This window comes from Terrapene carolina, unplaced genomic scaffold (assembly GCF_002925995.2).
Source record: "Terrapene carolina triunguis isolate 2854851 unplaced genomic scaffold, T_m_triunguis-2.0 Scaffold31, whole genome shotgun sequence".
Classification (NCBI taxonomy): Eukaryota; Metazoa; Chordata; order Testudines; family Emydidae; genus Terrapene; species Terrapene triunguis.
In genome coordinates, this window is record NW_020664382.1 from 1125660 (window position 1) to 1138489 (window position 12830).

General features: G+C 41.7%; 1 protein-coding gene across 1 annotated transcript in view; it reads right to left on the minus strand.

Moving 5' to 3' along the window:
* Nucleotides 1-6746: 6746 nt before the first annotated feature.
* The window catches only part of LOC112111332 (ubiquitin-associated and SH3 domain-containing protein A), a 37817-nt gene continuing 31733 nt past the window's right edge, over nucleotides 6747-12830 (minus strand). Inside the window, exons 12-14 of the mRNA XM_024206714.1 lie at nucleotides 8513-8619; nucleotides 7899-8005; nucleotides 6747-6884 (exon numbers count right to left, since the gene is read on the minus strand). Coding sequence (XP_024062482.1) covers nucleotides 6747-6884; nucleotides 7899-8005; nucleotides 8513-8619 — 352 coding nt within the window. The remainder of the gene's footprint in view (nucleotides 6885-7898; nucleotides 8006-8512; nucleotides 8620-12830) is intronic.

The following is a 12830-nucleotide window of genomic DNA, read 5'->3' on the forward strand; positions in this document are numbered from 1 at the left end:
CCGCATTCCTGTTTCTGTAATCCTTACAGATGTTTATGGTACAATCTCACCATGCAAAGCAAACTATAAAACCTGCACCCATCCAGAACAAATAAGGATATAGCAACCGAAGTTCAATCCACAGACTTATTTTATAATACATTGTTTCCCTTTTCTTCCTCATATTGCTACAGCACCATCTCTACCCTTAGCACTGAGACATGCATGACCTCTAGTGGTATGACACATGCTTCGCATCCTCTTACATACAGTGTAGCCAAGGCTGCTAAGAACCTTTCCCTGCTTTCCTGAGAGCCCTGAAGTTATACCATCTTTGTTGTTTCAACATCTTTCAGCAGTATGTTTCAGCTTGCTTACCGCTAATGACTAATCAGAGCTCTGACCCTGAAGTCAGTAAAAGGTTTGCCTGAGTAAAGACTACAAGATCAGGCCCTACGTTAGAAATAAGCACCTCAAGAGCCTGAATAAAACTAATTTATTAGCAAGTACCTGTGAAAAATGAATTGTTGAGAGATAACTGTCTCTCCCTCTCTCTCTCCTTCTTGTCTTCCTCTCTATTCTCCTGCTGCTGCGCTAGGGGATGTTCATGTTAATCTCACCATTCTATGACATCACAATAAACTGTGGGCTCAGTGATGGAGCGCAGTCAAACAAGGTTCTGCACATGGATTCTGGATACAGATTATTGTGCCACTTCTCTTGCAATGGAAACTACACTTTAGCCCAGTTTACTGATAAACCCTCTTTCCCAGCCCTCTGCATGTTCTGAGTGATGGCTGACAGTCCCTGTTTTGTTCTTCTAAAAAGACTTCACAGGCAGCAGAACTTGAATGGACATCTTTCTCATCACTTTTCTAGCAGAATTCTGATGCAAAAGGTCCTGCTGCCAGTTTCTGGCATTTACAGAGAGTGTGGGTTCTTTCAACTTAGCAGAACCTTTTTTTAGGTGTTCAGATTGGGGTCTATCTTATCCCATAAAGTTCAGAAACAAGGAAAAAGATACCAATGTTAACACTATTTTAAAAGACTTTAGAGATCAGAAGTTAAAGGGAGGAAAATGGAATAAAGAACCATGAAGTTGCTTTCTGAATTTTATACACATATATGTGTATATATTCACAAAACACACACACACACACACAGTCTCTCTCTTATGGAGTTATTTTCATTGGCTGCAATATTTTCAGCCAACTTCTTCACAAACCACTCTTTGGAGATTTTCAAATAGCAGTTATTTTCCTGTGCTGTACTATGTTACTCATGAAACATCTTCTATTTTAGTGACATAATAGATGATTTACATCCTGATCCTGAATATCACAGAAGATAATAAATTAATGATTTCCTCAACTAAATCTATGGGACTACAAAATCCTATTTTATATGCATCTGGCTCACTGGTTTTTAGACTGATGTTTTGGCAAACTTGTTTGCCTGTATTGTCACTGGAGAAAAAGATCTTGGAGACATTGTGGATAGTTCTCTGAAAACATCCACTCAATGTGCAGCAGCAGTCAAAAAAGCAAACAGAATGTTGGAAATCATTAGGAAAGAGATAGATAATAAGACAGAAAATATCATAGTGCCTCTATATAAATCCATGGTACACCCACATCTTGAATACTGCATGCAGATCTGGTCATCGCATCTCAAAAAAGATATTGGAATTGGAAAAGGTACAGAAAAGGGCAATGAAAATGATAAGGGGTATGGAATAGCTTGCATATGAGGCGAGATTAAAAAGACTGGGACATTTCAGCTTGGAAAAGAGATGACTGAGGGGATATGATAGATGTTTATAAAACCATGACTGGTGTAAAGAAAGTAAATAAGGAAGTGTTATTTACTCCTTCTTATAACACAAGAACTAGGGGGTCACCCAATGAAATTAATAGGCAGCAGGTTTAAAACAAATAAAAGGAAGTATTTTTTTGCACAATGCACAATCAACCTGTGGAACTCCTTGTCAGAGGATGTTGTGAAGGCCAAGACTATAACAGGGTTCAAAAAAGAACTAGATAATTTCATGGATTACCTGTTCTGTTCATTCCCTCCGAAGCATCTGACATTGGCCACTGTTGGAAGACAGGATACTGGGCTACATGGACCTTTGGTTTGACCCAGTATGGCTGTTTTTATATTTCCATTTCCTATCTCTCTTGCTTCAAAACATGCACACAAGTTTGGCTCTTAGACTGTGGTTGAGGCCACGCCTCTTCCGGTTGAGGTGCCGCCCCCTGCTCAGGACTCCGGCGTACCGGTAAGTCCTTTAAGTTACTTTCACCCCAGATGGACTCCCACAGTGTGCCAGTTTCACATGCATTTCTCAGAGTACCACAGTGGAGCCCTGGGCCCTTTAGATCGCCAACGGAGCCCCAAGGGCTCCCGGCTGCCGCTGCTATCCCAGGCTTGGGGCTCTGGTGGAGATTTAAAGGGCCCTGGGCTCCGCTGCGGTAGCGGCGGCTGGGAGCCCCTGGCCCTTTAAATCACCCCCGGACCCCTGCTGCCACTACCCTAGGGCTCCGGTAGCGGGGCTTGGGTGGCGATTTAAAGGGCCCGGGGCTCTCTGCAGCGGCTGGAGCCCCGGGCCCTTTACATCTCTGCCCGAGCCCCGCTGCCGGAGCCCCTAGGGTAACGGCTGTGGCCCAGAGCTCTGGCGGTGATTTAAAGGGCCGGGGTTCCCGGCCGCAGTGGAGCCCTGGGCCCTTTAAATCGCCGACAGAGCCCCAGGGGCTCCCGGCTGCCGTCGCTACCTCAGGATTCGGGGCTCTGTCAGCGATTTAAAGGGCCCGGGCTCCGCTGTGGTAACGATGGCTGGGAGCCCCTGGCCCTTTAAATCACCGCCGGAGCCCTGGGCTGCCGCCGCTACCCCGGGGCTCTGGCAACGGGGCTCTGGTGGTTATTTAAAGGGCCTGGGGCTCCGGCCACTGCCGGGAGCCCCAGGCCCTTTAAATCGCTGGCCTGGGGAAGCCGGTCCGGTCCAGTACGGCGTACCGGCTCTTGCTTTCACCTCTGGATTCCATGTTTAATGTCTCATTGATTTCCATATCAAGTATATGCATCTTACAGATAACACAATTGTTTATAAAATTGCCAGCCCTGCAACCACAAGCTGGAAACTGAGACTCAAAGGATGTTCATGCCTTCTTGCACATCATCACCTGTAATAAAGGGTCTGTTAGATATGTCCTTCAAATACACCCGTGCTAGTCCATTATCTTTAAATTGTGTTCTCAGTGACACCTGTGAAACCCAGGCTCACCCCATACCTGTCAAAGAGTTTGTACCGGTGTAACTGATGGAAATTTAGTGGACAATTATGTTAATGATGCACAAGCAGGAATAGATTCCAACTTGGTGTCTCTTAGCTCCATTAGTTGTGCAGAGGTAATAGGAATAAAATGTAATAGATCTATTTCATCCTTATAGTCACCAGGTGTCACCAAAAGAGCAGTTCTGTTGAGTAAGAAGATGCTATTTTTTTCAGAGTTGGAAGACTTTTAAACTTTTCTATTTTTTTTTAAAGTAAAACCTATTTATGAGCCCAAACTACCTGACAATGTCTGTAGTGTGCCCTGAGATCCTTGCATGAGAGAGGCTATAGAAGGGCAAAGCATAATTATTTCAACACAGGTAAAGAAAAATTTCCACTGTGTTTTACAAGACAGACAATACTGATAGATAATTATATATTTTAAAAATATATCATTTACAATTTAAAAAAATTCAGAAACTGAGCAAGTTTCACCTTCTCCATGGCTGTTAGTTCCAGTCGTACGTCGTGCAGGCAGATATGTTTGTGACAGAGAGAAACCAGAGTTGGATCTTATGAACTTCCTCTCTGAACTCTTTTGGCTGTATCCCCAAACAGGGAACATTCCACAACTCCCCTCTTACAAGGTGTCACTTGGGAAACAAATCCCACCCACCCCCCTTGCAGCTTGGACTTGGAGCACAGCTATTGTTCCAGCTCTGACTCACTCTTGTTACATCTTGATAAGTCTCCATACCTGGTTCATCCTTCTTGAACCAAGCTTGGGAGGCTTGCAAATTCCCTCTCCCCTAGGCCAGTGAGCCAAGGCCATTCACTGGGCTTGTAGAGGGGACAAGTGTGCTGGGGTGACTGACCTGGCCATTTTTCCATAATAGCAGGGTAAAGTGAAGTGGGATATGAGGTGGGAAAAGGAGACCAGAGCATGTGGCTACAGAGCAAGGAGAACAAATAGAAGCAGGCTTGCTAGGATCCAAGCTCAGGCTGCAAGCTCAGTTTGCTGTCCATGTCAGGCCTGGATGGAGAAGCTCTAGAAGATTACTTGGTGGGGTACTATTATTGACTGATTACAACATATAAAATTGAAGGGAAAGATCTTGGGTCCAGATCAAGACTAAAAAGCACCTGTCCAGGTGCTAGGTGCATTGGGTGTACTTTTAAAAGTGCAATGACATTTTACAATTGTGATACAGCAGGGCCAGAGGGCAGCAGGAGAGTGGTAGATGGGAAGTATTTAAGCCCTAGGTTGATCAAGGCCTTAGTACCTGGGGACTAGGGAAAGGTTACTACAGGGTAATTGGGGCACCTGGAGTCAATTAAGGCCCCGCTAGGGTGACCAGATAGCAAGGGTGAAAAATCAGGACCACGGTGGGGGGTAATAAGTACCTATAAAAGACAAAGCCCCAAATATTGGGACTGTCCCTACAAAATCGGGACATCTGTTCACCCTAGGCCCTGCCCAAGACCTAATAAAAAACCCCTGCTTGGGGAAGGAGCAGGAGTAGACTAGTGTTTGGAGGAGTGTTGTTGCTAGCTTGAAAACCATACCAGGGGAAGGGAAACCCTGCCTGAGCACAGAGGACTGAGGGAAACCCTACCTCAGGGGAAAGAGGGTAAGCAGCCTGCAAAGCTGAAGGAGCTGGGACCCGGAGCTCACAATGCTCAAGAATAGGGGCAAGAAGCGGCACCCTGACTCCCCCACATGAAGGAGAAGTGCGGGACCCACCACAGTAACATCGGCCATTTACCAATCAATAAATTAAATAAATAACAGCTTCCTCAAAACCAGAAATCAAAGTGAACCATCCAGAGGTTGACACTAACCCACCCACAGCACTTCTCACAGTGAAAATCTAGTCCTAAATATAGAAAATATTTTTCTGTCCCTCTAATGACCACTCTGACTGTTACCATCTAATTGCAGCAGGCTGTTTGGCACCTATTTTTGCAATGATCTCGTTGAATTTTCCCCATACCTCTGTTTCCCCAGAAGCCTGAAAAAAAAAGATAGGCTTTGCAGCATATTCAGAAAGTCAATGGAGACAATGTTAAGGGTTTGTGAGATGTAAAGAAGAAATAGAGCTATGCAAATAATGGATTTTTTTGGTTTGGTGGTTGAACCGTTAAAAATGTTTTGGATCAACCCAATCATTCTGTTTGGTTTCCAACTTTTTTGACCCTTTTAATTATTTAAAAAAAAATTGAAGTAATTTTTTTAAAGTTTAAACTTAAAAAATGTCAAAACAAATTGTTTTTTAAATTATTTTTCATTTTTTTTTCAACCAACACAATTTGCTGAATTCAACACAAATTAGCAAAATGTTTCAATTGACCCAAATATGGGGTTTGTTTTTTTTTGAATGAAAAAAAAAAGTTTAGTCTGAAAAATTTTGCTCAGCTGTAGGAAGAAAGAGAGAATGAGTCATGTCTAAGAATGAAAAATAAAGCTATATCAGACAACATAAGAGAGGAATAAGGACCTCATTTATTTCTCATTGAAACAAAATCTCCCGGTTTCACTTGGGATAGTCAGGGCATTACGAGGAAGATAGTTTAAAGAGGCAATGTGAACCTTTTGAAGAAGTGTTTGTCGGCATTTGGGTCTGTATCCCTTTAAACAAACAAGGAATTGATAGAAATGGTGTACATGGTTTGTGAGTAACCAATAAGCTTGTCATCTCAGGTCTGGGGGTAAAACAATAAGAAACAAGCTGTGCGGTTCTGTCACATGACAGCCATCTCAGGAAACCTTCAGCAGATAGAATTACCCACAGCATGGTCTTGTCACCATTACGACAATGTATTGTACAATCTTTTTTTAGCAACAATGAGGCAATAAATTCAGTTTTCTTAAACTTTTTTTTCTGCAAGTCATTTATTAACAATGATGCGATATTTGCATGGTTAGAGTCGCTTGATGGAAAAGCTCCTGTGATGGAACCTGATTATGCACCAGAAGAAAATAAATAGTCTGTATGATACATCATGTCCATTCATACTCTGGATAAACTAGAAGCAATCAATAAGAAAACAAAATGTCCACATGTCTGAAACAAAATGTCTAATTCTTTATTGATTGTACTTTGTTCTTGAAGATATAACCATATGTTTTCATGAGTGCGTCAAGCAATGAGGCTTATAGTCAGTTATATATATATATATATATATATATAATCATTACAGATGTTAGTCTAAATAAAGAGTTTTAAAAGTTCATTCTTCAGCACTGGATGAATTATCGTTCACTGCAATGTCAGTTAATAGGTTTTTTCTTCTGAGTCACTGTAACAAAAACAGAACTCAGGCTCAAAAACTTCAAAAGTGCTTTCTGTGCGTTGACAATTCATACAAGTAGTAGAGGAAAATTCCCCCAAGTTCTAAATATTTTGGGCAGACCGCTGGCCTGTGTTGAACCAGGAGGAAAAATATTTGTCTTCTCTTCTTTTTTGAAATAGATAATGAATGAGTATAGATTCTAACTGTCCAGTATGCCATTTCTCCAATTAAATGCTGCATTTGATCCATGGGTTAACGTCTTAACTGGTGGGTTAATCATCTGCCATCTATTCTCCTCTTTAAGCTCTTCACAGAAACACATGCCCAGTGAAGGTATCTGGAAAAACAGAGAGATTTCAACAGGACTTTGTATTAGAACTTTCCTGAATACACTGGAAATGGGGAAGACATATCATATAGACTGAAAGCACAGCGTAATTAAACAGTTTGCATTGTGGAACAGGGGTGTGTACCTTGAGAGCATTTTAGGAATACAGATCAAGATATTCTCCCACTTGACCTAAAATGAATTGGTAGCATGAGGAAGTCCTATCTGTTGGCCACTAATGGAGCTTGTGTCAGCTCCACAAGCTCTTCCAGAGAGCTGATGATCAAGCTATGTTCTTTCTATCTCATGCATCATCACCAGTAATAAACACACTGCTGACCAAATTCTCCCCTCCCTAACACCAGTGTAACAGGTATAATGGAAGGGAAAATTTGGCTTACATAATCTTTGTTACCGGTGATTATGTACAAACCAGAAAGCATAGGTTGGTCATCAGATCCCAGGATGAGCTTGTGGTGCTGGCAACACAGATCACCCTTTTATTCATAAATGGAGCAAATATGATTTGGGCTCACTGAGACACAGTGAACATGGTACCCCACTGTACCGCTTTACAGACTGACTTTTCCAAATGGGAGCTGTGCTTTCTTGACGTAGGCCGCACAACACCTTGGGAGATGCAAAAGGGACACTGTTATCCATCTTAGTGACAGACAAACCAAGATACCTAGGGGGAGATTTTCAAAGGCACACCTGGCAGTTCGGTGTGTACCTCCCAGTGACTTTCAATGGGAATCTGGTGCCATGGTGCCTTTGAAAATCTTCACTGGAGAGACATGATATGCCCAAGGTCACATGGCAGTTGGCTGGTAGAACTCATATCTCTTGACAGCCAGTTGTGTGCTAGAACTACTGAACAGAGTTCCCTCCAGAATCAGAGAGTAACTCTTGTTAGTGAGCAATTGAAAAAACAAACAGCCCATTGCTTGAGTAGGTTCCTTACTGAAAATATACCAAGGAGAAAACAGTGGGCAAGAGCTTCCTGTTGGAAAAACTTCTTACCTTTCTAACCAATGAGGCAAAATCATTGCTATCTCTGGCTGGGAGCCCTAGTACAGGTCGAGTGAAGGAATCCAGGGATGAGCCATGACCCACTATCAGGATGATACCTGTTACACCAAAATAATTAAAGGAAGGAAGAAAGAAAACTGTAACTTTACAATTCACTGTGTGTTGGTTATGCTTATTGGCTGTTTTTGTGTTGTTCATCTTTGCAGAGCTGTGTGACATATAAACTGGGCAGGTGTAAATATCCTGTTTGGTATGTTTCATGCAATTCAGCTAACGAGACAAGCATTTGCTGGGGGGAAAATGAAGCTTTCAAAAAATAATAATAATAAAAAAAAGCTGCCTTACAGTGTCAAGTCACATCCTGACAAACTAAGACCCTGCATATGATATGATTTAGCAATGGAGTATTTTACTGCCTTATGTTTAGTCTTGTCTATTTCTATTTTAAATAATAGATATATTAATTTAGTATAATGTTTAATAATCTACCTCAAAGACAGGGCAATACCAAGCATCCATACTAAATGTATTTCATATGGCACAGCTGTTTTCGATCCTGCCATTGAAAACATGAGGCACTGAATGCGAGAATGTGAAATATTTACCGTTGCTTGTACAGTCACTGAGAATCTGTTTTATAACTGCAGAGCATCTGCTTACATACTCTTCATAACTTTCCGATGGCACCAGGGAGGAAAGTGGGAAAGTACATCTGATAATAAAAACCACAGAGGAGTCACTCATCTAGGTAACATTCGTTTGTATATTGGAACAGTGTCAACATTATCAGTAAACAAACTGGTACCTATACACCATCTCTACCTCAGAGACTGCACTGATCTGAAGCATGGTACTTCAACTCACACCAAACAGTAGCTTTCTCTGCAAGTAGTCCAACTGAATCCAATAGAGGAACTCACAGAATAAGATACTATCCAATGTGAATAAGGGTAGCAGAATCTGTCCCTTAGTAAACCTCACAATGGATCATGCAGTTTATAAGAAATATACCCCAGAAATGCTTGTGTTTGGAAAAAAACATACAAATATAGGCTCCTCCAGGCAAGAACATTAAAAAAAAATCATTGTCCAGGTAGGATGGATTTTAGGCTTAAAAACTGAGCCAAACCCTGAAGTCCGTACTCAGTTCTTATCTATACAGAACTCCCACTGACACCAATGAAATGGCTGATTCCAGGATTTGGCCCCTTGGCTTGAGTGTCCCTTTAAAAATCCCTACCTGTGCCTGCTTTGACAAAACAAATTAAACAATCCTTGTTTGCTTTTTACTTAAAAATAAATCTTTATAAAGACCAGTGAGAATATTTATTAATATTGGGCCAGTCTTAGGATTTTGGGCAGTTGTGCCTTCAAGATCTGACCTTATAGTTTCTTTTACTTATAGGTGTCCCCTGCATGTAAAATATAGTGTTTACAAATTAAGGGCCAGATCTTCAGCTGCTATAAATCAGCGTATCTCCACTAAACAGCTGAGGATCTGGCCTGAAATATTTAGGGTTCTGCCATCAAGTCTAGAGTAAATGGACAAAGGAAAGTTTTTATTTCCTTCATTATTTCTTTCTATAAAGTCACTTCTCCTGTTAGCTGGAGACCTGCACAGCTACATGTTGCTCTGCCACATGCAATGGCTCTGGTCCAGGAAACTATACCAGCTAACTTCTTTCAACCACACAGAAGATCGGAATCTGATCATCTTATCTCACCCATTTAAAACCAGCGTGCAGCATGAGCAGCGAATAGGTAGCAAGTAGATTGATGTATTGTAGAGCTATTGTACTAGACCTGTCATACAGTACAAAAGTGAATTTCAGACTGTCCTCAGAGCTTTTAAACCATGGGACCATCACTGAATAAGAGATACAATAGATAGATGGTTAAGCGTTCCTCCTCTACTTTTACAGGGACCCATTCAACATAGTATCCAAGCACCAATTCAGAAAGCAGGGAATAAGTAGTAACTAAAAACCTGTGAGGAATGCAGATATCTTTCAGTGTGTGATTCATAGATTCATAGATTCTAGGACTGGAAGGGACCTCAAGAGGTCATCGAGTCCAGTCCCCTGCCCGCATGGCAGGACCAAATACTGTCTAGACCATCCCTGATAGACATTTATCTAACCTACTCTTAAATATCTCCAGAGATGGAGATTCCACAACCTCCCTAGGCAATTTATTCCAGTGTTTAACCACCCTGACAGTTAGGAACTTTTTCCTAATGTCCAACCTAGACCTCCCTTGCTGCAGTTTAAGCCCATTGCTTCTTGTTCTATCCTCAGAGGCTAAGGTGAACAAGTTTTCTCCCTCCTCCTTATGACACCCTTTTAGATACCTGAAAACTGCTATCATGTCCCCTCTCAGTCTTCTCTTTTCCAAACTAAACAAACCCAATTCTTTCAGCCTTCCTTCGTAGGTCATGTTCTCAAGACCTTTAATCATTCTTGTTGCTCTTCTCTGGACCCTTTCCAATTTCTCCACATCTTTCTTGAAATGCGGTGCCCAGAACTGGACACAATACTCCAGCTGAGGCCTAACCAGAGCAGAGTAGAGCGGAAGAATGACTTCCGCTAGTCATTGATACTAGGTCATTCTGTGTATTACAGTAGTGCCAAGAGACCCCAAGTGAGACCAAAACTCCATACTGTAGGTACTGTACATATTGGCTATGTGTGGAAGCAGTCCCTGCCCCAAGTAGCTTGCAATCTAAATAGACAAGAAAGACAAAATGTGAAAGAGGAAACAGAGGGAGAGAGGTTAAGTGATTTGCCTAACAGATCAGTGGCTGATTCAGGAACAGAACCCAGGTATCCTAATACCCAGTCCAGCACCCTATCCATTAGACAACGCTGCTTCTTTAATGCCATTAAAGATCAGTTTAGTTTAGACTGAGTACCTCCACTGATGGGGAGTGATCAGGGTCCTGACCAGAAGATGGTCATGACTTTTACTTAAATAATCTAAATGGCAATCAGTGGGTAGAGATATCTTACGTGACTTTGCAGAAATCTCACCACTAAGCACAGTCCTTTCAGGAAGGTTACAGACTTCACTGACTCTTCTGTGACCTAGAGATGCTATCTTCTGCAAACAGTACTAGGGGTGACGTGAAACCTTGATGGTGTCTACTGATTTGGAGAGCCCATGGTGATGGAGTATTTGAGGAATACAATATCTGTATATCGATAGCAAGGATCAGCATTACTAAGCAAGAGTCAGTAATGGAGTTAAAAAGCAAAGCTTAGACCTCGATTGGCTTGGCCATAAACATAGAAAAGAAACAAGTGCAATGGCTCTTCCCAAAAGAAATAATAGTGAGGATGCTGAAGACAGGAGGAGTCAAAGGAGTTGGAAGGAATGGGGTTGCAAAGTTACATGTATTGAGAGAATATGGTAACAGTAGCTACTGGAGACAATGGATTTTGACCCTGGCCATGTGACAGGAATTAACCTTTTTTAACACTGATTTATGGCAGATGACCGGGGCTAGGAAATAATAGTCGCTTATAATCACTCACGTGGGGTGGGGATAGAGAGAATAGAAACGTGAGCTGTACTTCTGAATGAAATTTGGAGGAAGGAGCACAGGTTTCAGCAGGGAAGGGTTTGGAAAAGGCACCAGGAAGCCAGTCTGTGTACATATGATTAGAATGCTATCTGCAGTTGCAGCATCTCTACAAACAGTTCTCTTAAAAAAGAGCCAGTTTTGTTTTAGAAACATGGAGACCTCTCATGTTATTATCCAGCACGCTGCACATGAAACATCTGGGGAAGGACGCTACACTGTTTTCATTGATGTACAAAATGCATATTTATAGTTTGTTTAGGTTATTCAGTTGCTGGCTGGCTCCAATGTTGCAACACTTTACAGTTTTCCCTTCCACCCATTAAGCGCTTTACCCATCTTCAATCGTGGCCTGTCTCTATGGAGTCTTATATCAACTGATTTTTTTTTTTTTAGATTAGTGAGTTTGTATGGAAAGTGAGAAACTAGGGGAAATAGTAACTTTGCTGTGAATAGTTTTGAACCTAGGAAAATGAAAGGGTTTGTCTATTCACTCACTCTGAAACTAAGGATTTTGCTCTGTGTTGAGAAATACTATAAAGGCACAACACTTTTTTACTTGTCCAGACACGGGAAACCCCAGAGTGAGGTACCTTTATTAACCGAGTGATTTTCTGGGTTTGGCCATGCACTGCAGGTGTAATGCAGCATGGCACTGTGAACAAACAAACAAACAAAAAGAGGCTAGAATAGATTCAATGCCTGGTTCATTTCCTGTTCTGCTGTGGTTTACAAGCATTCAGAACCTGCACCACACCACAGAATTGCATCGTAGAAGGCAGGGACAAAAAAGGGGACTTTGCTGAGTGCAGTGATTATTTTTGAGCAAAACAAAAAATACCACAGAATTTAATGCAGAAATCTATTTTAATGGAACATTAACATCCCGACAACCTATAAAATTAGAATGACAGATGCCTTGCTTTCTGTTCATCTCTCTTCTTCCAACACATTTGGGCTGCCCCTGGTTCCTACAACTCTCTGCTCCAGTGGTATTTGGGACATGAGCTCTGTCTCCCTTACACTTGGTGTTTAAAGGGACTTAGTTGAAAATTGGTGAGTTTTTCTCGCTGTTGAGACGTTCACATGTGGAACTGTGCGAATCTTGGCAGCTATGGGATCATGTGAGATCAGCCCCCATTGGGACAAATTCTGAAATCCTCACTCAATTTTGAGCTGAGCACCAAGGAAAGGACTTGACCCCCCCCCCATCAAAATGCAATACAATTATTTCTTGGCTGAAATGTGACATGACAGGAATTTTTTCACACTTAACAAATCATGGCTCATAGTTTTTAGCTAAAAGTAAAAACAAAAATATGGATGTCCATCATGAGAGTCTA